This window comes from Lissotriton helveticus, chromosome 4_1 (genome assembly GCF_964261635.1).
Source record: "Lissotriton helveticus chromosome 4_1, aLisHel1.1, whole genome shotgun sequence".
Taxonomy (NCBI): domain Eukaryota; kingdom Metazoa; phylum Chordata; class Amphibia; order Caudata; family Salamandridae; genus Lissotriton; species Lissotriton helveticus.
Genome location: NC_136063.1, coordinates 143268226 through 143295397, shown reverse-complemented (window position 1 = coordinate 143295397; position 27172 = coordinate 143268226). Strand labels below are relative to the sequence as shown.

The 27172-nt window shown below is 44.9% G+C and overlaps 1 protein-coding gene across 1 annotated transcript in view; it reads right to left on the bottom strand.

Moving 5' to 3' along the window:
- Positions 1-27172, bottom strand: part of LOC144828429 (microtubule-actin cross-linking factor 1, isoforms 6/7-like) — a 300733-nt gene that overhangs the window by 34045 nt on the left and 239516 nt on the right. The window contains exons 33-36 of the mRNA XM_078686575.1: positions 22659-22821; positions 7618-7772; positions 550-624; positions 4-121 (exon numbers count right to left, since the gene is read on the bottom strand). Of these exons, the coding sequence (XP_078542701.1) occupies positions 4-121; positions 550-624; positions 7618-7772; positions 22659-22821 (511 nt within the window). The remainder of the gene's footprint in view (positions 1-3; positions 122-549; positions 625-7617; positions 7773-22658; positions 22822-27172) is intronic.

Here is a 27172-nt window from a genome sequence, read left to right as displayed (position 1 = left end):
TACCTCTGCAGGGATCATTCTTTACCAGGAACTCGTCAAGGGCAATCCAGCCGCCCCCAACACGCACCATCAGTGTGCTCCTCAGTATCCGCACCATCCGCAGCTGCTGAGACTCACCGAACTGTGCAAGAAAACAACATGTCGATCAGGAGGTGAGGAAAGGAAACCCAGCCAAGGGCAGAATGAGAGGGTATACAGTACAGAATAGTATTCTGGGAGTGATGACACAGCTTGACATTTTGGAAATATGAAGCAAATGAAGGTTCTATGCAGGTCAGAGTGAGTACAGTAGAGAAATGGGTCACCTAATGCCAGCCCATGAGTATAATGCAATGAACAGTGAAAGGAAAGGGAGCATATGGGGAAAGGGGTATGCAGTGAAAATATAGGAAAATTGGAAGGTGGCATGATGGTGAGGTGCATCAACAGACAGATGGTAGCACGATGGAAAACAATCACTAGATAGCACCTATAGAGATACTGAAAGGATGGTACTGTGGTGAAGTACAATGTGGAGAGTGAAGAGAAATGGAGCAGTATAGAACTCACCCGGTACCGGTTGGCACTGATCTGCTCTACCTGGAATTGCTTTGCACAGTTGCACTGAGCCACCTGCCTGTTTACCTAAAAAACAACCACACTTCTGAAACTTTTCTGACAGATAACCTGTACATTCAGACTGCACATCTTCCCCCGACAAAATTGTGGAGGCACCGATCACTACAACAATAGGATGAAGTGCAGACAGAAACAAGGGTATTGAAAATGCAGTACTGTGATATGCATGCATGGGTACTTCAACATTCATTTGCTACAAATACAGATGGACTCTTATAAAGACTGTGAGGGGGACCACAAAGAAATGTGGACCCTGGGGATCTAAAGATGAACCCTAACAGCTGAAAACTGTAGGAGGTGCAATATATCCTACCCCAGTGAGGTGCCAAATAATTGCTGTGGTAGCACAGAACAGAAGTGAGATTCAATGGAATCCTCTTACGAATCAGGATTATTTATCAACTCAGATACAGCATCCATCAAAGGTTGAGAAATGACCTCTGGCATTTCAAATATCATGGTAGAACAAGTTACCTTCAGTAGCGCTTTCTACCCTACTGCAGGATCCATACCTTTACAATTTTTCCTAAGAGCCAGAGTGGATATAGAAGATTTCACAGCAGAGCTCTCGCGTACCACTATGTGGCGCTCCGCATTGGCTTTGTCCAGACCCAGAAGTGACGTAGCAGATCGGCATATAAGCACTAATCCAGTATGCCAACGTTATTTTCTGGCTTCACTTCTTCCATGCCCTCGGATGCGGAACTCAAACAATTGGTGGTACAGTTCTTTCACTGGGGCTTTTTTAGATGATTAAAAGAGACTACTCCACAAGGAGGTGGGAGGGAAGTGAGGAATCTGCAGTTAGATTACCCAGCTCAAAAGAGCATTACTGAAGGTAAATAACTTGTTCTTCTGATGGATACTTCTAATCTCAGATAACTCTCCGTTCGAATGCATTCTAAAGCACCACCTCCTGAGGTGCAGGGACTGTAGAGTGGACTAAGACCAAAAAGTCCTGCAGGATCCAACAGGCAAAATGTTCTTCCCAGCAAGCCGTACTACCAATACAGCTGTGCTTCATGAATGTGTGCACTGACACCCACGTTGTGGCCTGACAGACGGCAAGAACAGGCACTCTGAATGCTAACACAGTGGTGGCAGGGTAGGCCCTTGTAGAATGGGCCCACAGACCCCTCTAGAGGCTAATTTGTTGCATGTGCTAAGGGCAAATCTAAACCAGCATAGAAATATAGGTGGGATCCATCAAAAGGCATATCCATAAGAGATGCCTGCACATCTCCAGAAAAACCTGTGGATCATAAACATGTATGGGAATGAAGCAACAGACTGGTGCCAACCGCATGCCCCAATAAATCTGAAGCATCCAGACCAGCACGAGTCACATATTTGGCTGCATCCTGACCATCTTGAATGGACTGAGCCAAGGAGGCCATACACTCTTCTGTGGTTGCCGGCAAACTTACTCATGGCCTGTTACCACAAGGTGGACATAAAACTAGAGAGGAACCCAAACAGCATATAATATCCCGATAGGCTAAGCTGCCCAAAGAGAATGTTAGTTTTCACAAACGTATCAATCGTGTTCCACTCCCAGCTAGGAGGTGGTAGAGGTGCGCATAGGGAATGAATTAGTATTCACCAAGCTGGTGAATCTTGAACACCTAAAATATCAATAGGGGGAGTCTGCGCAAGAAAAATAGGGTCGCCAGGTGCTGGTCTGTGGAGTCTGTCCACCTGTCCTACCCGGGCAAGATCATGGCTTAGAACAAGTTCCCATAGGAGCCTCAGTTAGGGCTTTGTTGAAAGGGAATAAGCAGGTACAGATTGTAAAACATCAGTCAGTCAACAGAAGGCAGTTGTAGGTTCAGAATCTTAGCAGCACATCTGATTACTACAGAAAAGGAAATATTTTCTTCTGTTGTCAGCTTAACATGGTAAAATCAGTCCTGTATAAGGTAAAGTATGAAGCCCAATGGCTTCCTGTAAATCCATGTATAAGTTCATCATCACCCCAGTCATCTCCAATTGGTTGCAAATCCATGTCAGAATCGGAACCAAAAGCTGATGAAGCTTCTGAGGCCGCTCCATGGTAGAGGGAGACTAGTCTCTGGATCAGGTTGTATGGTGAGCGGGTGCGCTGGAGTGTAGTCTGAGCACAACCTCGGTTGCGATGGATTTGGCATGAGGCGGACACAGGGGTCGGCAGCAGATTACCTTCTGGCACCGGCAACATCAGGACTAGTGCTGATAAGATAGGGAAGAGCAGAGGTCTTGGAGCCAAAGTGGAAGTCGGCACTGGACCAGTTCAGAACCAGAGGTGGGTTCCGTAGGCTTAGATGGAACAGAGAACAGATCGGCCAGCACTAACCCAACTGGAGGAAACTGCAGATCCTTGAGACTCAAAGGGCATGAAAGAAGGCACCAGAAGTTTGTCAAAAATATGCCCTATTGCCTTCTTAAAGGCCTCAGCCTGCTGTGGTGTCCCCGGGGTAATCAACTGAGGGATATGGTTCCTCAATAGAAGCTCAGGAGCAAGGCAAAGTGGCCCCTTGACATCCTTGCGACTTCTCATTAGAAAGAAAAAGGTGGCCTGGGTTCAAGTCCTGCTTCACCTTTTTCTGTTTCCTCATTGGACTTTAAATCACCAGATGATTTCAGCGGCGAAGACAACATTGTCGTGGGATTGGCCTGGAGAGTAGGACAGGGTCCACACCTTTGACGTGAAGTGGCATTTACATGGAGTTTGTGATTTTTTTTTGATGTTCAGGGACCTACAGCTTTGCTGCACGGTTCTGGATCACCTTCAGGTGCATGAGGGCGCATTCACTTGTGCAATCAGTCACCAACATTTGTTCACAACAGTAACTGCACAGTTTGGACCCTTTTGTTTTAGGTGAAGACATTGTTCCCTTGAACAGCGGAATTACATTTTAAAAACTCATCAAACCGATGAAAAAGGGAGCAGAGAACCAGGCTCTCTTTTGAAGGTGTTGAAAGAAAGGAACTGATGTTGATGCACCAGGGTGGTACCTATATGTCTCTACACTCCATCACTTCTTGGGTGGAATTAAGGCAATACAGAGCTGCACAGCACCACCTAGCTGCACAGGAGCACTGCTTTGAAATCTTTCAGATACAGTTTGACACCTGGGGAATATTGTAAAGGTGAGGATTCTGCGGTTAGAAGTATTCATCAGAAACTACGTTGTTAGGAATACCATCTGAAATCATTGGTACAGCCAAGGAAGCGATTTAACTTTTCTTTCTTCATTTTCCTATCCTAGGTTTTCAGCATTAGAGTAGATGCCTCCCAAACCAGTTGTAACCATAACTGATTTTACTTCAGAAGCCTTACACGACATTCTCTTGTGGTGTACTTAACGCCAAGGAGCATGGGCTGTCCCCGGTAACTTGTGTAGCCATATACTAGTACCAGGAACCTCGATGAAGGAGTGCTTCCCATCTAAAAAGAGGGGTTACAATTTAGAAGCTTGATCTATCCCAGGTGCTCCACCAAAGTTCCAAAGCAGGAGCACCCATCAGGGGTACATTACAAACTTTAACTGTTTTTTAAATATCTTTCGGTTCTACATTGCATTGGTTCTAAGGACGTGCACATTAGGTAGGTGAGAATCAAAATAAGGTCCCACTACAGCATCACGAAAGGTGTTGGCAGGAATATATGGGTCAATCCCTTCAAGAAACACGTCACAAGAGGTGATTTGAAAAGGGACAAAGGTTGATCTGGCAAATGCAAAAAAGTAGAGAGGACTGAAAGGTAACACTTAAGTGTTCCCACAGCAAGGCTTGCTGGGCCAGGAAAGACAAAACAGTAGGATGTCAGATGATTGTGCATATAAAGTTTGAATGTCACGAGAAAAACACCAGACAGATTGCTCCCAGTGTCCCGTATATACAGTTTTTGTGGACTGATGTCGGGCTGACAACCAGTTCTAGAAGAAGATCCAAGGTCAGTAGCTATTGCCTTTCTCCACGCATATCTCCACACATGGAGGTGCAGGATGTGCACATTCGGATGCAGGACCCGACCTTGCTGTTGCGACAGAAGGTCCTTGTGAATGAGCTGCCGGATTAGTGCTCATGGCCAAAAGATAGCACACTCTCCTTACCCAGACTGCAGCCACCAGAATGACTTGGTCCAGTCTTTCCTGATCTTCTTCAGCTGTCAGGGAAGGAGAGGCAGGGACAGGAAGGAGTTCAGGAGTCCTGAGTCACAATCCAGGTGGACGAAATCCCCGATTGAGGACTACCGTGGGAACTTCAACGCACAAAAGTATGGGCACTGTATGTTCTCTGCAGTGGGGAACAGACTGAGCCAGGGCACTCCCCATTGCTAGAGAATACCCCGAGCCAACACAGAGAGAAACGGCCATTTGTGAGGCACTAGGCAACGTGGGCTGAACTTGTCCACACTGGCATTTAAAGATCCTGCTAGGTGCCCGGGTAACCAGGTAGATGCCCTGAGGGCTCACCCACTTCTAGAGATGTAGATCTGTCTAGCAAAGGACCCACAACCCCATGCCACCTCGTTTACTGAAATACCGCATTGCAGCCATGATGTCCGTGAGCACTTATATCCCTTCTCCTCTGATGGGCGAGTCTTTGAAGGAGACCAGAGTCTTCTGGTCCCAACTCTCTCAGATGACCTCCCCAACCCAGCAACAAAGCATCCGTCATGACCATTCGTACTGGGTGGGGTAAAAAGAAGGTTCTGCTGCAAGTCCAACTGAGGTTGAGCAGACACATACTGTTCCCATTGATACTTCATATCCCTGTAGAACCAGCATGTGTCACCTAGCATGGTCCACAAGTAGGATGCAGGGCAAAAGGCCAAGCAACCTCCGAGCCGCTCTCAAGAAACCCAGGGTTGAAACATCATCATAGCCCAAACACCCTAGACTCATTGAGGTGTGGAACAGCATTGTATCCAGGATGGCCTCAATGAACAGGAGCCATTGTGAAAGGAGTTAAGTGTGACATTGGCACCACGATGGAAAAGCCCAATGATGTCAACAAATTAGCTGTTGTCTTTAGGTTGATTACATTTGTTTTTGTCAAGCCCGCTGTCAGTAACCAGTTGAGGTAAGGGAAGACAGGTATTTCAAAATCCGCAGATGGACTGCAAGTACCACCATCCCCTTCGTAAACACCCCAGGTGCACTGGTAAGGCGAGAGAAATACATGGCGGCCTGCACATCCAACACAACCATCCAGGCTGTGGATCCAGGGAAGACACAACTTGTGCCAGTATGAGCAGTCTTGATTTCAGTGTCTATAAAAAGGGCCCTTCTTGTCTTATACAATCCCATGTCAATGGCACACAAAAGAGCACTGACTATCCCAAATCTACGAAGTCAGCACATTTTGCCCTGGCTTCTCCATTGAACAATGGGCCCGAAGGAAATTTCTTCTATGAGGGTTGTAACCTCTGGCAAATATAAGCTGATGAAAAAGAAAACTCTCCAGGAAGAATGTTTTATTTGAGGAAAGGTGATTAAGTTTGAATTTTTTGGTCAAATTCTTCTTTTCAAGTGGAAAATAATCTCAGTTGGCTTCAGTGATTAACCTGAGCCGGTGGTTGCCTGTGGGGTCCACAGACACTTATTTTTGGGGACCAGCACATATTTTTCCTCATCAGCAGGAGAGGGAAAAGCACACCAAGGGAAAGAAAGAGAAAGGCGGAAAAGTATCAGAAAGAGAGAAAGCAGGAGCCTGCAAGAGTGAGAATAAAGGGCAAGGTGTATGTGGTAGTGGATTTGAGATGCATACGGTATATTCAAGACTATGCAATCATCACACCAGCATTCAATAGCACCAGCCACGGGCATATAAGCAAAGATTTGGGCACCGGCACTCACTGTTTTACAAATTGTGCTTCCAAGCATATGATGTGCAATAGAAGTTCAAAATATGGCTTCCTGGGAATGGGGTTTAATACTATGGAACTCCATGGCCAAATAAAAGGCCCAGATAGAACACAAAGGTAAATGTATGTCCTTAATATTGTAGAGGTGAATGCCAGAGGTGAGGTCTTAAGGTGGTAGTGATGTGATATGATTTTTCTGTTCCTATAATCTATGAGGCAACAGCATAGAAAATGGTTTTTAGAGGCTAATTATTGGATTGGGGAAGTACTGCCAGGATTGCATTGCCACCATAAAGATGAGAGCAAGTGAAAGATGAAATAAAGGGTAAGTGAATCATTGCTTAAAGGTATTAGTCTTCTATTTCATTGATGAACAACATTTCTGGAATAACAGAGAATAGGTTTTGGAGCCCAGAGTGTGGGCTTGCAGCAGGGCCAATGCATACTAAGGGCACAACATATGGGATGCAGCTTCCTTAATCAGAACGACAGCCACCTTGAATGCTAAAACAAAAAGGCTTTGCGTTAGGCTGCAGGGAACACTAAGCAATAACTGGTCCCGCATAAGAGACTGAATTAGCAAATTAAAGAATGACAACCTAGGCTGGTTTATTCAATACCTGTTGTCACAAATGTCTCAATGGGCTTGCATGTACTGGTGGTGAGAGGTTCTAATACAGCTAATTTCTGTAAACTGGTCTTCAGTGTTTCCCAAAACTGTCTCACCTAGAAGGCATTCACTGCCCCTCCAGATCCCATGCTACAACACTGGTCAGTGCGCCCACAGTAATGCTTTGGACCACTTCCCTCATATTTCTACACATGTACATTGACAGTAACATGAAGTGGCTCTCCTCTGCCAACATTTTTAGTAATGACCTTCAAAATGTACACATCTTGCGATGTCCTTCAGCAGTGTCTCTTAAACCAGTTTTAATTGGCAGATTTGCACATGCTAACATACCACATTGCACCCCATCATTTGTACCAGAGTGTCGGAGAGCACTGCAAAGCATAGAATGGCAGAATCAATAGTATTTAGCACTACAAATCTTGCCTAGGTTGAACCTTCATATCCTTTGTCTAAAGAGACCTAAAAATTGCATCTCTAGTATTTTGTCGGCCAGCAGCAACCAGTACATATTTACCTCCTCTTGGATCTGCTCCGCATCACCAGCCTTCCTGAAGGGGTCCCGGCTAGGGTGAAGAGCACTGACAAATTCATAATAATCAATGAAGCCATCACCGTTGATGTCAAAGATGTTGGCCACTGCGTTCATCTCCAGAGAGTTGGTGGGGAATTCTGCAAAAAAGGAAAAAATATAAATGTCTTTCTAAATAGGATTCATAAAGTCGCTACCTTGATACCAAAGTACAATTCTGTGACATATAAACATTAGAATCTCAATGACATGCTGTTTTAGCTTCCAAGATCAGCAGTGGTCACCTTTTGGTGTATGGTTGAATCTGGGAGTTAAAATTGCTCAAGGGTGATGAATACTTGCTATCCAGAAGGCTTTGAATATACAGCTGAGGAAAGGACATCACAACTTTGCAATGAAAAATAAGTAACTTACCTTTGGTAATGCTCTTTCTGGTGGATAATTACCTAACCGCGCATTTCTCACCTTCAGAGCAAGCCTGTATCTTGAGGTTTTTCTTAGCAGTGCTCCTGAGCACCGGTAGATGGCATAATGCTGCTCCATGATGACTCCACACAACCTCGGAAGTAACAGAGCGGAGGTGTACATAAGCACCACCTAAACATTCATTTCATTCATCTATTTTGCCTGCCCATCACATATAGTTTGGGCTAGTGCGGCCCTGAGGTCTTCAGGGTTGGCCCACAATATCTTGCTGGGCATGTCCCCTAATGCCTGGATGTAGCTGCCCAAAAAACAACTGGGTTAATGCATTTGAGGACTAAACAAGAGAAATAAAACTTTCTCTTTATAAAGGCAATTATTTTTGAATGCTTGGAAAGGATTCAGGTTAACCGTACTTGTTGATGCATGAATAATCAAACTTTACGTGTGGGACATTTAATTAAGAAGTCACACAGATGACTAGGAAAAGATCTGTGCTGCTTAGCCACCAGTCGCCAGACAAGGGACAATAAGCATCATTAATGGCTTCATTGAATGCAGTAACGGCTCAGAAGAAGCTTTCCCTGCTAGAAGAATTTCAGTTAATGCATTTATCTTTGTCTCAGTGGCAGGCAATGTTAAGTCTAATGCTTCAGCTGCCTTCTGAATCACTCCTGCAAATGAGGTACTTTCTTATGTTAATGGACCAGGTGGAGAGTATGGTTCGATTACTCAGGATGTGTTTCAGCCATTGATATTTTATAGGCTTTTGCAAAACATATCGTGAGTATAATGGGGAGGAAGAATGTTGTCTACTTTCCCATCATCATCAGTGTCTTGAGGGGCATTAGGGTCTGAGGTAGCGATCTTGGATTGGAGTATGGTGGGATGAAAACTAGTTCCACCTTTGTGATTTCATACCAGGACGTGGGCCTGGAGTGGACTGACATCTGTTTAAGAATTGGAATTGTACCTTGGCTCGTGCCAGCAGAGTCAGTGGCGGCACCGGCAGAGTAGGTACCAGTATGGACCTTGGTGCCGATGTAGAAGTCAGGACCTGCATTGGAGGGGGCCCGAAAGGAGATCCCGAAAGGGCAGTCAGCATCTTTTAGTACAGCAGTGAAAAATCGCTCCTTTTGCAATTTGTCTGTAATCATTGTCAGAGGTGTCTAACAAAACACTGATTATTGCAAAAACAAGTCCGCCCTCTCAGAACAAAGCACCGACTTATTCTTTGCAGTCTGTAGGTTCGTTTTCAAGCAAAGATGATTAAACCATAATTGCCTGTCTTAACAAGCTAGAACAGCGCTGTCATTTGAAATCTTTATGGCCACTGAAGCAAAGACTTCTTCTCATTTTCATCATAGTATCTAGGCAACTGCCTTCCTTGTCTGGTGGTACCACGCAGGGCAACAAGGGATTGCGAGACTGGCAGTGAGCGACAGTTCAAATGCTTGACTCAGCATTTCTTTCTCAAGTTTGGTAATATAAGCTATGCCTGGTGCTGCATTTCTTAACTCAGTCATTCCTCTCACAAATGGCTAAGAATAGATATACTGATCCCACCAACCTTCTTTAAAGTTGAAAAGGAAATTTATTGAAGTTGAAGAGGAAAGATGTTTTCTACCCTCTCTAGAATGGCAAATCTATTTTTTTTAACTATAAGATTGTGGAAGTGGTTGAACGAAGCCATGAGTAAACCATCCTACATTGAGCTCTGGACTCGGCTCAACCATAATGCGATCATCCTATTAATGCGGTGCCTAATCTTGAAGGACAATGCTCTGATGATTATCATTATTACCATTGTTGTCATCCTGACCGTGCTTTAAATTATCCAAGCCAGTTTCTGTGTGTGCTTTCTCTTCTTCAGGGAATAGACGCAAGTGCCTAGCTGGATGCCTGGGGAGTGACAAAGGTGTGGAAATGTGCAGAGATGTGGGTTTCCATGATGTCCGACCAATACCCTAAGAAATCTGACCTGAAGATTAGAAGACTGTGAAAAGCCATGTTGACTACCACAGACTTATGGAGGCTCATGAAGTTGTTAATTTTCATAGTCATGAGCAAATATGTGAATGTCCAGGTCATGAGGATCTGATCCCTAATCCTCAGGCCCTCATGACAGGTTTCGGAATCTGAGACGGAAACTTCATGATCGCTGTCAAGGTCACCAATATCTTTGCCCTCTGGGCAAGGTGGAGGCATCTATAAGATTTGCAGAGGTACAGTGAGATGCCTGCATGAGAGCCACGACCAGGCCTAAGTGACTGACTTATCACTGAACAAATAGCTGTCAAACGGGGTGTTGTCAAAAGAGGAGCCACTGAAGATACGGTTGTCAAAGTACCCAACAACGTTTAAGTAGTTGCCAACGTCGACAATGCAGGAGGTCTCTGTCTGTGTTATTGACAAGAAGGTTTCAGCTTAAACTTCATTTTCATTGTTGATGGAGGCATGTTTGGTATCAGGGGAAAAAGGTGTAGTCATCATAAAGTCTTGGATTTTTTCTTCAAAGATGAGGACATGTCTGCAGTAGTTGACCCGGATTTTGTTGATAGGTTCGCCTACGGCTGAAGGAGCATTTCAGAAGTGAAAGAATAAGTAGATTCCAGTGAATTTTTTCTTCTTCTAAAGACTGGTTACCCGTGCCAAGAGTCTGCACATGAGAGACAGGCTCAGAGTATTGGAGGGAAGGGGCTGAAAGAACCTTTGAGGATTAGGCTCCGACAACCTCCTGCATGCATTTTTTGCCTTTCGCAGGAGGTGCACCTTTAGATGATTCAGCAGCCATTAACATCTCCTTAAGAATATACTAGTTTCTTGCCTTTCTGTCAAGTTGTGCTGCTAAAAGTCTGACACATTTTTCATTCCTTGTCTCATGGCCAGAACAGTAAAGGCACTGCAGATTTTTTAAATGGAAATCATCATGGTAGATTTCCTTGGCTCAGCAGATTGCCAAGGTTTAAATGAGTCTCTGGCATTGGAAGCGAAATCAATCACCCGCAAAGATTTCCAGTGGATCAGCCAATCGAGTACAAAAAGGGACAGAGAAAAAAAGCTGCTTACCTCATCTAGATGGTGTTTAAAGGGGCATCAAGGAAGGATGAACACCCAAGACAAAGCAAAACACCCTGCCTGAGGATTATCTTGCTTTCAGCTGGACTGGGCTTGAAAATCCAAGCATTGTTAGGGGTTGGATCTTGGAGTCCCTGCACCCCATTAGGCAGAGTTTGTGTACCATAATGAAGCAAATAGACTGCATATATAATCTATCGGGGTCTTCAATATAATTTTAGCGCATTGGAATACTGCTTTATTAACTCTGGCTAATAAGGATTCCCAGCCTGACAATGGGTAAAGTATGCCTATGGTATGTATAGCACACACTAAGTCAAAAGTCAGCAAAGCATGTGAATCTATAAAAGATCCAAAAAAAACTCAATATTGGAGAAGGAAAGGTTTCTTACCTGTAATCCTAGTTCTCCTTCTTAGGAATCTCTATTGAAATTATAGGCACTGAACAGTCCAGCCCAAGTGATAGATCCAGATCCTAGAGCAGTTATTTCAAATAGGTCTTCCTTTGTGTTCCATTTTCTCCTTAGTTCAGAATACTAAATATTTTCAAATAACATTAATTATTTTTGCAGCCTATACAATAGGCTACCTTGGCCAGTGTCTTTAATTTACTCTTAAAATGCCAAAATAAGATTAGAGAAGAGAAACATCATCATAAATGAGTAACTTTTCTTAAAAACCTCATTTACAAACACAATTTATTTTATTTATTTATTTAAGCTTGTATCGCGCACAGCTACCCACAATGGGTTTCCCGGCGCCAGGGATAGACTGTAGAAGAAAAAGGGAGTGTCACCTTAACTTGAGGCCTCAGCCGACTATTGATCACGCTTAGTAAAGAGCAGGGTCTTCAGAGCCTTACGGAAGCGGAATAAGTTGGTCTCAGATTTTAATGCCAATGGGAGGGAGTTCCAATATTTAGGACCCAGAGTGGAAAAGGAGCGGCCTCCCATTTTTGTCAGCTTCCATCTTGGTACTGTGAAATTGCCAGTGTCCGATGACCTTTGTGAGCGCAGGGGTCTGTAGGGCTTTACCAGCCCCTGAACATATACTGGGGCGCTACCCTGCTTAGCCTTGAACATGTAGCAGAGTGCCTTAAATTTAACCCGTTCTGGGATGCTCAGCCAATGGAGGTCGTGCAAGGCGGCAGTGGCTGAGGAGCGTCTGGGGACGTTTTTTAACAGGCGCGCAGCCGCATTTTGCACCACCTGCAGCACATGTATAGTGGTTTTATCTGCACCCAAGTAAAGAATGTTGCCATAGTCCAGGCGTGATGTTACAAGTGCCTGGACCACAGTTCTGCGAGAGGAAAGGGGGAGCATCCACAAAATCTTGTGAAGCCACCGCAAGATTGAAAAGCAGATAGCTGAGACCTTAGTAGCCTGTTGTCTCATGGTTAGCCTGTCGTCAATAATGACACCCAGGTTACGAACTGCAGTAGAAGGTGTAGGCGCATTTCCCAGTTCGATGGGCCAGTGGCGGGGACCCCATAGATGTTTGTTCTGTCCCAGAATGACCACCTCGGTCTTCTCCCCATTCAGTTTGAGACAATTTCTCCGCATCCAATCGGCCACAAGGGTGAGGCCCGACTTGAGTGCGGAGATGTTGTTTATGTCACTCCCTGATAAGGAGAAGACGATCTGGGTGTCATCTGCGTAGGAAAACAGGGTTAACCCAGCTTGTTCGACTATGGTTGCCAAGGGTTTAACGTAAATGTTGAATAATAGAGGGCTCAGAATTGAGCCCTGGGGGACGCCATGGGTAGATGGACAGGAGGCGGAAGCTGCTTTAGAAGAAAACACTTGGAAGCTTCGATCGCTGAGGAAAGACACCAGCCAGGCCAGGGCCTGGCCTGCCACACCTAGAGATTTCAGAGAGTCGATGAGGATGGAGTGTGACACGGTGTCGAAGGCTGCGCTAAAATCCAGCAGGATGAGCGCCATGGTGTTTCCCTGATCGACACCGTGCCTGAGACTCTCTGTCACCCCCAGGAGGGCTGTCTCAGTTGAGTGCCTAGGCCGAAAGCCCGACTGAGAAGGATGGAGAAAACCAGTGTTTTCAACCAGTTTGGAGAGCTGAGAATTTATATGTCTCTCCAGTATTTTTGAGAAGATTGGCAACAGAGATATAGGGCGAAAGTTAGCAGGATTTAAAGGATCTGCACCCAGTTTCTTCAATAACGGTACTACCATGGCGTGTTTCCAAGGTTGTGGGACATGGGCCTCGCTCAGGGAAGCGTTGAGTAATTTAATGATGGGGGGGATGAGTGAGAGGATCTAATTGTTTTAGTATTTTAGCAGGGAGAGCATCCTGTGGAGAGCCCGATCTCACACTATTTAAACAGGAGAGGAAGGAAATGGCATCTAAGGGCTGCCAGGTAGTAACCGCTGCATTAATGTTGGTATTTTCCAATTGCTGGACTGTGTCAGGGACAGTGTATGTAGTACCTGGAAGTGTAATGAAATTTTCATAGATAAGATCGACTTTATTTATGAAGTAATCCGCTAGGGACTGACACTGAGTGGCATCAAGTGCCGGAGGAGGAGGGGTAGAGTTAGCACCGGTCAGTTTTTTGACAACAGAAAAAAGCACCTTTGGACAGCTTTGTGCATCGGTCACAGTTTTCCTTGTGTAGTCTGCTTTAGCAGTTTTGCAACAGTTGTGGTATTTTTTCAAGGCATCTTTGTATATCGCTCTGCGTGAAGGAGAATAGCCTTGTCTCCATTTACGCTCCAAGGTCTTACAGTGTGAGCGAATGCTTTTAAGTTGTTCCGAGTACCATGGAGCAGGTGGATGGTGTGAGAATGCAGGCTTTGATGTCATTGGAAGCGCTGTATTAAGTGCAGTGGTTAGCCAGAGTTCAGTGGCGCAATTGAGTGCTGCAGTAGGTAATTCAACACACGGAAGTGTTTTGATCAATAGTTTATTGAATTCTGGCATGTTGATTTTCCCCCAATTCCTAGCTGGCCGCCTAGTTTCCACCTCAGGTCTTATTGCTATATCAGCCATATCAAAAGAGAAGGGGACAGCTAAGTGGTCGGACCAGGTGATTTGTAGGGCTTCACGAGAACAGTCTAGGGGCAGGTTGGATAAGATTGGGTCCAGTAAGTGACCAGCACAGTGAGTGGGACCAGTGTTTAAAAGTTGAAGGTTAAAAGCTTCCAAAATAGAAAGAAGCTGGTTCCTATTAGGGCACTCATGGTCGTCTAAATGTATATTTAGGTCCCCTAGAATTGTGAAATTAGGTGCTTTAAGCATTACTGGAGCTAGGAAATCCAGTAATGATGTTATCCACGGGCTCGCTGTCCCAGGGGGACGGTATACCAATAGTCCTGACAGCGTGAGTTGGGGGGTAATGGACAGTTTAAAAAGGGCTGATTCACAGTCTTTTTGAGTGGTATCTACCAATTTACAAGTATATGTATTCTTGTAAATAATTGCAATTCCTCCAACTCTTCCGGAAGTTCTATCTTGATGAAGAATGGCATAGTTGGAGGGAACGGCGTCTGCAATATCCGGGCCTGAGCAGTCTCTGAGCCACGTCTCGGTCAGGAATATAGCATCAGGTTGGTTTTGAACGAGAAAATCGTGGATATTGTATCTGTGTTGTGGTAAGGATCTGCAGTTTATGCTCCAAAATCTTAGAGGGGGGCAAGTGAAAGTAGTCCTAGAGCATACCTGTCTCTTTCGTCTGCCTTGATGTTGGAGGGATCTACATGTGGTAGGTGTTTTTAATGAAAAACTACAGCGAGAACAGCTGAACTTATGAGGCGGGTAAGGGTAGGTGGAACAGTTGTTGTTGGGAACACCACGTAGCGCAAATAACTCCTCGAGAGAATATGTAAGAGTCATGGTGGATATAGTGGCTTTACTCACCAATGAGGGGTATGTCAGAGCCCAGGGCCCGGCCTAGCGCGGACGAGCGCAGACGGGCAGGACTCTGGCTGGACTCCGGCGCAGCTACGGCGCACCCGCTGTACGCGTCCGCTGCGCGAAGCAATGGCCGGCTATTTTTATACTGTCCCTATCCAAAATGGCCGCCGCCGTTTGGTCGAGCGTGGCCCAGCTGAGTCAGCCCTGGATCGGCTGTGCACCCAGGGGAGGAGGCAAGTGAGCGAAAATACAGCGCTCCCTCCAGTAAGTTAGCTCAGTATTTTAAATCGCCTGAGCGGTAGTATCTCGAGCAGCGCGATAATTCCGCGTGTGCTTGCAGGGGGGGGTAGGACATAAAGGGTAATCACAGTAATAGAGTAAAATCTGAATCAGAGCGTTTTTTTAAAAGTAGCTGCCCGGCTCAAGCCTCAGGCAATAGTGAAGGTAATGTCCTCGCGAGCAAGTCCTATTACTATTTTTATACTGTCCCTATCCAAAATGGCCACCGCCGTTTGGTCGAGCGTGGCCCAGCTGAGTCAGCCCTGGATCGGCTGTGCACCCAGGGGAGGAGGCAGGTGAGCGAAAATACAGCGCTCCCTCCAGTAAGTTAGCTCAGTATTTTAAATCGCCTGAGCGGTAGTATCTCGAGCAGCGCGATAATTCCGCGTGTGCTTGCAGGGGGGGTAGGACCCAAAGGGTAATCACAGTAATAGAGTAAAATCTGAATCAGAGCGTTTTTTTAAAAGTAGCTGCCCGGCTCAAGCCTCAGGCAATAGTGAAGGCAATGGAGTTGAAGGAATGAGTGCAATGTAGACATATATGCTGCAGCTCTGTCAACGGACACTGCACCTTTGTGGGCCCACAGCCCGCTAAGAACTCCTTCATGCCAAGCAAGCAACTGTCACCTCAGTTGTCTTTTTTCAGACTGAGTCAAAGAATACCAAACTAGAGAGTCTATTTCAGGGGTCTCCAACCTTTCCTGAACTTAGAGCTACTTTTGATTAGTGATAAATGTCCTGGGCTACTGCCCAACAGCAGGATCCTGAGGAGGGGGATACAACTTAAGCACCGCGGCATAAGTACCCCAGTTGTGCTCCTGTGGTCTCTATAAAACCTAGCCATGCCTAAAGAAAGGATGAATTTAAAAGAAATAAAATCAACAAGAAAGGGATGGAGAAAGGTGTGAAAGGAAGGAAGAAAAAAGGAAGGAAAAAGAGGATAGTGAAAGAAGAGGAAGAACAAGATCAGAAAGGATGAAGGGGACACAGGAGCAAAAAATACAGAAAATAAATAGAAAGTAGATGATAAAGGAAAAAGAATGAGGAAAGAAACGGAAAAGAATGAAGAAAGAAATGAAGACTGAAAAAGAAAAGAAGAAATAGAAACAAAGGAAGAAAGAAAAAGAAAGCTGAAAGAGCGACGTAAAAAAGAAAGAAAATGAATGAGAGGTAAAGGAATAAAGAATGAAAAGAAAGAAAGCAGGACAAAAAAGAGGACAAAGGAGTGAAAAAAGAAAAACACAAAATAGAATGAACGTGAGGGTGAAAAGAAAATGAATACAGAAAGAAGGAATGATCAAGAAAAAAGAAAAGTACAATCAAAAATAAAGTAGAAAGAAACAGAAATAAAGAACAAAGATAGAAATGAAAAATGGAGTGGAGGAAAGGATAAGAAAAAAGGAAGAAAAACGGCAAGAAAGAACAAACAAAAGACAAGAGACAAATTGAAAGGCAAGGCACAAGGAAAGAATTAAAGAAAGAACCAAATAGGAAGAAAGAAAGAATGAGAAAGGGGAGAAAGCAAGAAAGATGAAAAAAGCTAGAAAGGAAAGAAAGAGAGAGCCAAGGAAGGGGAACACAATATTTCAAAGTGCTGCTATAGCAAAAGGACAGCTGCATAGTTTCAAGCCACCTGATAGGCAATTATGTGGGAGCTTATCAGAGGCAGGCAGCAATCTTCTGGTAGCTCACAATTGACATGTTGGAGATCCTGGGTCTATTTACTATCCTGACAGAGAACTTGGATTACAGGTAAGAAAACTTTCCTTCTCCTTCAGGGGATTTCCATTGATAATCATAAACACTGAATAGACTAGCAAGCCAATCCCTATAAGGGCAGTACAATAGGAGAAAGATAACAGAGAAAAAATCAAGCAAAGAGATTTTCCAAGGAAGCCTGTCCACCTTAGCGTCTGAGCTAGAATCTGAATTGAGACAACAGTGCCTTGTAAAAGTGTGAACAGACCTCAACAGGACTGCCTTGCAGATTTCAGTAATAGAAATGTTTCGCATTAACACCGCCGCAGCAGTTTTACCTCTAGTAGAGTGGACTATTGGTTTACCAGTTAAGGATGTATTTCCTTTTAGTTAGCATAACAGATGAACAGACGAAACAAGAAACTATCCATCTGGAAAGAGACTGTTTGGGTGTGAATTCCACTGTGTCTAAAGTGCCACAATGTGCAAGCAATTGTTTGGACTTACAAATTTATTTAGTTTTGCCATGGTAGAATTTTAGAAATCTTCTCAGATCCAATGTGTGGTGAGATCTCTGCTGGAGTAGTAGGGTTCTGAAGGAAATTGGTAAAGTAACGACCTACATTGCATGAAAATCCGAAACTACCTTACATAGAACTTTCAAATGGTATCTCATGATTACCCTGTTGCTATGACGAACTGTAGAAGGTTCATGGGAACATAAAGTCTTTATCTTGCTAATCATGTGTACGTGGCTACAGCTACAAGGAAAACAGCTTTCCAGGAATGGTTTTGTACGAAAGCTTTATGGACCGGTTTGAATGGTGAGCCCATAACAGATGACAGTCCAATGTTAAACTTCCAGGAAGGAAATGGTTTACATACTGGGAGAATTTTTTTGTAATGCCTTCCAGTAAGTCCTTAACCGCTGGGGTCTTGAAAAAAAGGTTTGTAAAGGACATTTTCTGCAAGCAGTAATAGCTGTTAAATTAACTTTAATTAAAGAGAACTGTAAATCAAATCTGACTGAATGAAGAACATATAATTTATGTATTTCTCAATTTAAAATCAGAACAGCTGTCTTGGCGAGCAAATGCTGTTTGGATCAGCGAGTGTAAAGCAGAGTTTTCAGCGGTTTCCTCGAATGCAGTGCAGGAAATTAGGCCTTGGGCAGAGGGGGAGAAAGACCCTCCTGAAGTAACAACCACAATCTCCGTCGGAGAACCACAAAAAGTCACAACATTCACTTGTGCTTAACTTCAAGGCAATCTGCTAAGTATGTATGCAGTACTCAAACAGTAATAAAGTGAAACCAAAACAACTCTGAGATCAATTTAGTAAAATTGAATACATAATTTGACACCAAAAACATTAAATCCAATCAGTAGAGCCAGAGATATGAATTTTTAAAGTTTTTGTGAAAAATAGCACCTACAAGATGAAAGCGCCAACCGCGGGCATCTAGGCACATGAGACTGGGGCAAAGTCAACAGTTATGGCCGACTGTGATGGGGTGTGGTTCGGTTCGGCTATATGAGGTGGGTTGAGCTCGGTGCCTGGTTACCTTCGGACGTAGAAGAAATTTCAAGGAAAATTGTCTCAGAAGGTAAAGTTCATCAGCGCAAGGCAGTCGGTGGTGTCCAATGAGGCAGCGTTGTCATCGGGGAGCTGATGGACAAAGTCACTGTAAAGATTTCAATGTTCTGACTTACTCACTTTATTGGAAGTCGAAAATCTTCAGTGGGATGAAGCTGTGGGCGGTAGCACGTGAGGGCTCCACGAGGCAAGATACCCTCCCTGAGGGAAGCTGCTGAACAGGATTTGCAAGCGGGAATAATGTAGTGGCAGTTACTGCGAAGTTAGGCTGACCAGTGATGGATCTCGGGTGGATCAGCGAGCTGGTAGGTCCTGTTTTCCTGTTGGTTCTCAGGCCACTTTTTGGTGGAAATTGTTTTAAGTCACATGTTTCTGTTTTTGGCTGTTTGGCCACCTTTAGCACCAATACCAAGGGTGCTGGACCATAAGTGTATCATATGAAGGGCAAGATTAACTTCAGGTAGGGTCCAGGTACAAGTTCAAGCTTGTTGGCGGTTTTGATGTCCCTGAAGCTGAGAATAGAACACCACCAAACTAGCCCTTGGAGTCATTTTGATAGTCGTGGGATCAAGCAGCAAGGCAGGCGTCAAGCAGCCCGGCAGTCCTCTGAGGGTACAAGGCAGGCTTCAAGCAGCAGGGCAGGGCAGTCCTCTGGTAGCAGCAGGGCAGTCCTCTGAAGCACAAAGCAGGAATCACGCAGCAGGGCAGTCCTCTAACGTACAAGTCATTCCTTCTAGGGATTCTGCGCGGGTTCAGGAGTGAACTGAAGAGTTGGCCTGAGGGTCCAATATTCATACCTGGTGCCAGCCTTTGAAGCGGGAGAATCTTCTAGGCCCTTCTACATCTGGTTTCTTGAAACTTCCCACTTCCCCAGCCCAGGTTCTACAAGGTCTAATTTGACAAAAGACTGGTGAAGTTCTTTGTGAGTATGCGGAGGCCAATCCTTTGAAATGTAAGTGGGCCAGGGAACAGCTCCATATCATGGCAGAATGGCCCATACAGACAACACCTAGTTCCCCCTTTTCTCACTCTCTAGGAGGAATACACAGACGCCAACTACCATACTGTTCGTATTCATGTCACCCAGGTCACAAGCTGCACACACCAAATGGTTAGGACATGGAAATGTCAACTTTCTAAAAGTAGCATTTTCAGAATTGTGAGTTAAAATCTAACTTTCTCTGTAAAGAGGTTTAAATTACAACCTCTTCTGAGACCAGCCATGACATTTGTACCATTTCCCAATCAAAAGTTAGCACTTGTTAAATGTAATAAGGTAATAGAACATTATTCTCTGGGAGTGTTAGGCATCACAATAGTGAAAAACAAACAAAAATGGGAGTCTTTCACTAACAGGACATGTAAAATGTAAAAGTACATGTCCAACTTTTAAATACACTGCACCATGCCCTAATGGCTGTTTATGGCCTTCTTTGAGGGTGGCTTTTAAGTATTAAAAGGAGGTTTAGGCCAGGCAAAAGGTTTATTTTACCACATCAAATTGGCAGTCTAAAGCTGCATAAAGGCTGCAATGGCAGGGGTGGCACAAAAGTGCTGAAGGCCCACTAGTAGCATTTAATTTATAGGCCATGGGCACGTTGTACCACTTTACTAGGTACTAGCAGCCCGTCCCGACGTTGTCCGGGTATGAAATAGAATGTGTGTAATGTGTGTATTTGGCAAGGGCAATTTATTTTAAAATCTCGCGGTAGACAACATTTCTTTTTCATTAGAATAGGGACGGAGAAGGGCCAGCTGCAGCCCGGGTTGATGTTAGCAGGCGCGTGTAATTGGTGTAGTGATCCGCCGCCTGAGCCCGGCTACAGCCCTGGTTGATGTTAGCAGGCGCGTGTAATGTCGTTGAATGAGAGAGTTATCAGCCGCGGGTAAATCCGTTTAATGAGAGAGTTCAGTGACAGCGAGTAGGAGAGGCTGCAGTAATTGTCCCCGCAGACACGCTCATTTGCGTGTTCCCCCGCTTGAGGTCCAGATGCAGGCCTGTTTGATGTTAGCAGGCGCGTGATCCCCCGCTTGAGGCCCAGCTGCAGCCCTGGTTGATGTTATCAGGCGCGTGTAATTAGTGTACTGATCCACCGCCTGAGCCCGGCTAGAGCCCTGGTTGATGGTAGCAGGCGCGTCTAATTTCGTTGAATGAGAGAGTTCAGTAACAGCGCGCAAGAGAGGCTGCAGTAATGTTACTTACCTGGCCTCCAGCTGAACGCGTTTGTCATGCCCCCAGCACGCGGCCACAGCAGACAATCTTCGGATTAATGTACGACCCACATGGCATGAAGGGCGGAACGTAGCACACACCCCCAGCGTTTCTCACGCCCCCAGCGTGCCCCTTGATGCTGCGCAGCAACGTAATTGGCGCTTGTATGTACGACTCACATGGCATGAAGGGTGGACACACGCCCGAGCGTTTGTCACGCCCCCAGCGTTTGTCACGCCCCCAGCATGCGCCCACAGCCCACGATGTGATGGCCTTACCACACGCCCCCAGCGTTAGTCACGCCCCCAGCCCCAGCCCACACCCACAGCACACACCCACAGCACAACGCAGACACGCCCACAAGGTACTACTTTGCTGGCACGGTTCTTTTCACCTTTTAAATGTATATGGTGTCCTACGGTACAATTGTATGTCTTGCACTGTATGATTGTGATGAACACCACTGTTTCGTGAAAAGTTAATAAAAACAATTAAAAAAATAATTTTTTTAAAAAATGTATATGGTGGCCGTCTGCATAGCCTATGTCCTTCTGCTGCAACTGCCCTTTCCAACGCTGTATTTGGTGTTGTGATTGGTGCTGTGGTTACTGAGATTACCCGCATCAAAGGTTTGGGATCTCTCTTTATAATATTAGTATGGATTCATAAGTAAATTATGTGTGTCAATGGCGTGTAAACCAATCTTACCATGTTTTAAGGAGTGAGTGGAAACACTTTAGCACTGTTTAACAGCCGCAAAGTGCGCAGAGTCCCAAGTCCAAGAAAAAACAACGTTCAGCAAATAGAAGGGAAGAAAGCGAAATGATTGGGAGGGGAAGACACCCCTAAGGGCTGTCAGGTCTAACAGGCAGCAATTGAGAGATGGAGCAGAGGGAGTAGGGAAGATTATTCCACAGACGAGAGACTTTGATGACAGAGATTTACCTCCTGTTCTGGATCGAGAGAATGTTGGCACCACCAGAAGATTAGCATCAAAGAATGCAATCTAAGTCCAGGAGAATACTGGAGGAAGGGAGCCACATTCCATAAATAGCTTTCTGCACTAGGGAGATTAATTTAAAGCAACCCTTTTAGGCACTGGGAGCCAGTGCAATTTGTATAAAGTTTCAATGGTTGACGAGAGATGTGGGAGAGATAAGGCCAAATGAGCTGAGTCAATCTAGATCCTATATAACCTTTTGAGCAGAGATTCAGAGGAGCCTGAAAAGAAGGATTTACCATAGTCCAATATACTTAGAATCATCACCTGAACCACCCAGTGGTCGTATCTGTATCAAGAGTAATGGTTGATACCTTCCAAAGCATTTTTAGAAGGGTGAGAGTTTGCTGATCTGAGGTGTTAAAGAAAGTTCTGTGTCAAAATAGAATACTAGATTCTCTACTGGTAGTGAGAGGGTAGTACAACCCTCCTATGGTCATATATAGTAGTAAAACTTCGTCTTCGCTTGGAGCTCCAGAAAGTGTATGTGTAGTCCGGATTCCACTGGAAACCAGAGTCTCAACCTCTCCCCGATGGCTGTCCCATCCCAGAACTGATGTATCTGTCACCACTGTGCGATCTGGTTGGGGGAGGCAGAGAGATCTGCCAGTGAACCAAAATATTACAAAGCTGAGAGCATTAGATCTTGGAGAATGGAGAAAGAAGCACACATTTATTCAGCAGATGCCCAAAACTGTCTGAGTATTTACTAAGAGGAAAATTGTACTGTCCTTGAAATATAACTTTGAAACCATTTTAAAAGTACTTTAATTGTGGTTAATTAACAGCGTGTTTTTAGTATAAAAGAGCAGTTGGCTCAGCATGTTAATGAAAGGATGCTCACAAGTGGGATGTTGCTGCTACTTACTGGAGGTGAGGACACTATCCACAAATTCCTGCTGGCTGATTCTCCCATCCTGGTCACGGTCAATGCCACGGAACACATCCAGGATGCGGGATTTCATGTGGCTGATCCACTGCATGTAGCGTTTCCTCCAGATGGCAAAGTCAAATCGTGAAAATTCCTCCACCTGCAGAAATGCAAATGATTGTATTATGTACCTCAAACTAATCCCACACTTTCACATGATTTTCTGAGATTGCACAAGAGCTAGCTTAACACAAAGATTTAAAACAATTATGACTATTTGTACAGCATAGCACAAATTTATCGCCTCTGAATCTATGAGCATGAAAAGCTATGTATTTTCTTGGGTTCACCTCTCCAATGCCAACTCCTTGGCAGCGGAAGACCTCCTTTTGTACCCCTACAGAGGCCCTCCTGAACCGTGTGCAAGACTCATAGGTCCAGGGTGCTTGTTGTCAGAGGTGGTCTTAAGGGGTTTGAGTTGCAAAATAAGAAATAAAAAGACAAAACTTGGGAATTTTGGATTTTCATTAGGATTTTGTGACTAGTTTTTCCAATTGCAGGATCCACAGAAATGCAAAGAGTACACCTTAGAAATCTAAATCGATCAGAATTTCTCGCGTCCTACTCTCCTACCAGCTTGCAATGCAGACAATCCACAGGAGTAGGGTGTAAATGCAACATGTACGCATTTGTTTCCCCATTTTTCAATCATTTTGGAAAATCCATCTTTCCTGAAGGGAAATGCCTTCCTCCTCCGTTACACCCATTTGCAACAATGGGGGTGGGTGATGCAATTTCCTAACCCTGCTCTAAATGTCTTCAGGGCTGAAGTTACATCATATACAAAAAGATGTGAAAGTAATTGGGAATGCATTTCAGTTCCCACAATGTGTTTCAATGTTCCCAACGGCCATTCTCCTGCAGACAATCTTTTTACTACCCTATTAACGGAAAGACCGATGCAAAAGTTGCTCTAACTTCAAGAATGTTTCAAACTAAGGAGGGGTACTTGCAGTCTGAAATTTTATGGAGGGGTGATGAGCTGCAGGATGCCATTTACCACCTTCAGTGGCAGCTGAAACAAAGCTTAAAGGTCCCTGCTCAAGTTCCAGGTATGAATGTGAATGTCTGGTAAATTATGGAGCAACACCATTCCCTTCGACTGGGAGAGGGAGTCTGCCCTGGATGGCAATCGGAGAGGTTAGCGCAGGGAGAAGAGAAGAATGTCTGTATACCACAATATCCTCCGCCAAAATGGGGCAATGAGGATGAATTGGGCCTGGTCTTGGTGAATCTTCCTTAAAACTCGAGCCATCAAGGGTATAAATATGCAATCACGCTTGAATGCCTGCCAGGTTTCAGTGATATGAACACCTGCAGAAGATAAATCAATGCACTTATATGAAAATATGTACATTTCAATATCAGCCTTGTGCATTTCTACTGATGTTTAAGTTGCTTTACTAATATTCCTTTTATTTTTAATCCCCTTACCTATCATTCCACGAAGTTATTGGCCTGGCAGTCATGGCAAAGTGTATTTAGAATCACTCAAAAAGCACCCAATTTCACTTTTTCTCCACTTTTATAAATAAATACAGACAAGAAATTAAATGGTTTTCGGTCTGTATTTATCTGTAAAAACAGAAAACAGGGAGCCTTAATAATGATGAACATAAGATTAGAATAGCATATCCTCAGACTCAGAGGCTTGAAAGCACAAACTATTTACCTTCCGTAACAATCTTTTGGATGGGTACTTTGTCTAACCTCAGATTCCTCACCTTGTGACTGAATCTGGAGAATTTCTTCAGTAATCTCACTGGTCGATAAGTTGTGTGTTGTGGCTCCGTGTCTGTTAAATCCCGCCCTGAATGCGATGTCAGATCGAGTGTTGCTTCTTGGCCAATGCGTGGCAGATCTCAATGCAGAGCACGATCCATTGGCAAATGGTTCATTATTGCTAGGCTTTCTTTTCCGTGGCTCTGACATAGCCCAAAAGAGTTGATTTCCCACCCCGGAACAGTAGTGTGTTGGAAAGCACTCTTTTTGTGTTCACACAGAGGAATCTCTTCTCTTTAGAGGGATAAGGGCAAGCATAAAAGATAGGCAAGGTGATAGGCTGGCCTATTCAGAATGGAGAGACTATCTTCGGCAAGAAGGATGCTCGAGTCTGAACGACCAGTTTGTCTGGGTAGAAGAAAATGTACGAAGGCTGAGATGACAGAGCCTGCAGTTCACTGACCCTCTAGGCAGATGTAATTGCCACCAGTAAGGCCATCTTCATGGTGAGGCAGTTACAAAAGCAGCTCAAAGGGAGAGCACATCAGGAAAATAAGAACCAGATTGAGATGCCATTGAGGTATAATGAAGGGAGCTGAAGGAAACATGAGTTGAAGACCTTTAAGCAACCTATTTACAATAGGGGACTTGAAAACGGAAGGCTGATCTGGCAGTCGCAGAAAAGTGGAGTTAGCAGACAAAGAACCCTTCAACATGCCCACTGCAGAGCCCTACTGGGTCAGGGCAAGGATGAACAAAAGAACTTGGGAAAGGGCTGCAGATAAGAAGTCAATCGGTTTGTCAGTACCCATGCCACAAACATGCTCCTACGGCCGGGGTATACCGTCTTGGTGGAGGGACGCCGAACTGCCAAGATAACTTTGCAAACTTCAGGCGAAAGGTCAAAACATTTCAACTTTCGCTACTCAATCTCCACGCATAATGGCAGAGCTTTGACAAGATTGGGTGCAGACCCTCCCCTGCTGCTGCAACAGTAGATTCTCCCAAAGGGGCAGTCTGATAGGGGGCTGATGGACATGCTCACCAGACTCTCTAAGCCCAGTCCAGAGCTACAAGGATGAATTGGGCCCCTGTCGTTCCTGATCTTCTTGAGCACTCTGGGCTGGAGTCGTATTGGCAGAAAGACGTACAGGAGGCCAGTGCTCCAGTCGAGTTGAAAAGCATCGCTGAGTGATAGCCGCCTAGGAAACTCCAGTGCACAGCTTTTCTGACTCTGCGTGTTCTCATCAGTGAACAGATTTAAATAAAGCTCTCCCTTTTGCTGAAAGACTCCTGCACCACCTCCGGATGGAGAAGCCATTTGTGATCCACTGGGCCTCTTCAGCTTAGTTTGTTCGCTCTGGTGTTCAGAGAACCTGCCAGGTGTTGAACCACCCAGGGTATGTCCTGACGTTCCAGCCATGTCCAGAGATGCAAGGCCTCTTGGCATATGATCCATGACCCCACACCACCCCGTTTATTGCAGTACCACAAGGCGGTGGTGGCCGTGAACACATGCACTTGCCTTCTCTTGATGAAGAATAGAAAGGTCTTCATGCCAGCTGCATCGCTCGGAGCTCCAACAGATTGATATACAGTCTGGATTACGCCGGGGAGCAGTCTGCTCTGATTTCCACCTCTTTCAGATGACTTCCATATCCCAGGAGTGACGCGTGTGTCACTACTGTTAGTTCTGGACAGGGAAGAGAGAGGGGTCTACCGCTGACCCAATCGCATTTCATTAGCAACCACTGCAGATCTTTTGCAATGCCCTCTGAGATCTGGACCATGTCAGAGAGATTCCCCTGATGCTGCGCCCACTGGAACTTCAGGTACCATTGCAGAGCCAACATATGCTAATGGACACGCATCACAAGTAGGATGCAAGAGGTCATGAGGCTTAACAGCCTCAGAGTCAGTTTAGCCAAAATCCAGGATAGAGGCTGGAACATCGGTATCCTAGCCTGAATATTCTGGACTCGCTGCTTGGGAGTATGCACCTGAAACTGCACAGTGTCCACAACAGCTCAGATGAACGGGAAGTCTGGGAAGGGATCAGGTGTGACTTAGGCATGTTGATAGTGAAGCCCAGCAAGTGCAGGAGGTTCGCCATAGTCTGGAGATGGGAGACGACAGCCTGGGGCGTGCTCGCCTTCAACAGCCAATCGACTAGATATGGGAAAACTGGAACTGGCTTGGTTTCTCCTCTATCCACTGCACAGATGAGATGCAACCATCGTCATCACCTTGTCAAATACCCGAGGGGCGGTGGTAGGGCCTAAAGCAAGCATAGCAAACTGAAAGTGCTTGTGGCCTATCATGAACAGCAGGTAACCTCTGTGGGGAGCACAGGAATGGGGAAATAGGTGCTTGCATATCCAACGCTACCATCCAGTCTCCCAGGTCTGAATTTCTCAGGATACTGCTCATGAAAACTTTCGGGATCTAGCCTGATGTCTGGGGATTATTCTATGATAAGGAATCAGTGGTTAGAAGTCTCTATCAGATATTTAACGCACAAGCCCTTGGTACACTTTGTGCTATATACTAGGGACATACAGGTAAGTTAAATAAGTCAATTAAGTGTATTCTAAGTCAACATGATTTTATGGGTCGGAGCACATACAATGGGCACTGGACATTGGTGTCGCAGTCTGCAGAGTCCTAAAATAAGCAATAAAATATAGCAAAAAAGTAGGCGTTACCACGCAAAAAAGGACATTTTCTTA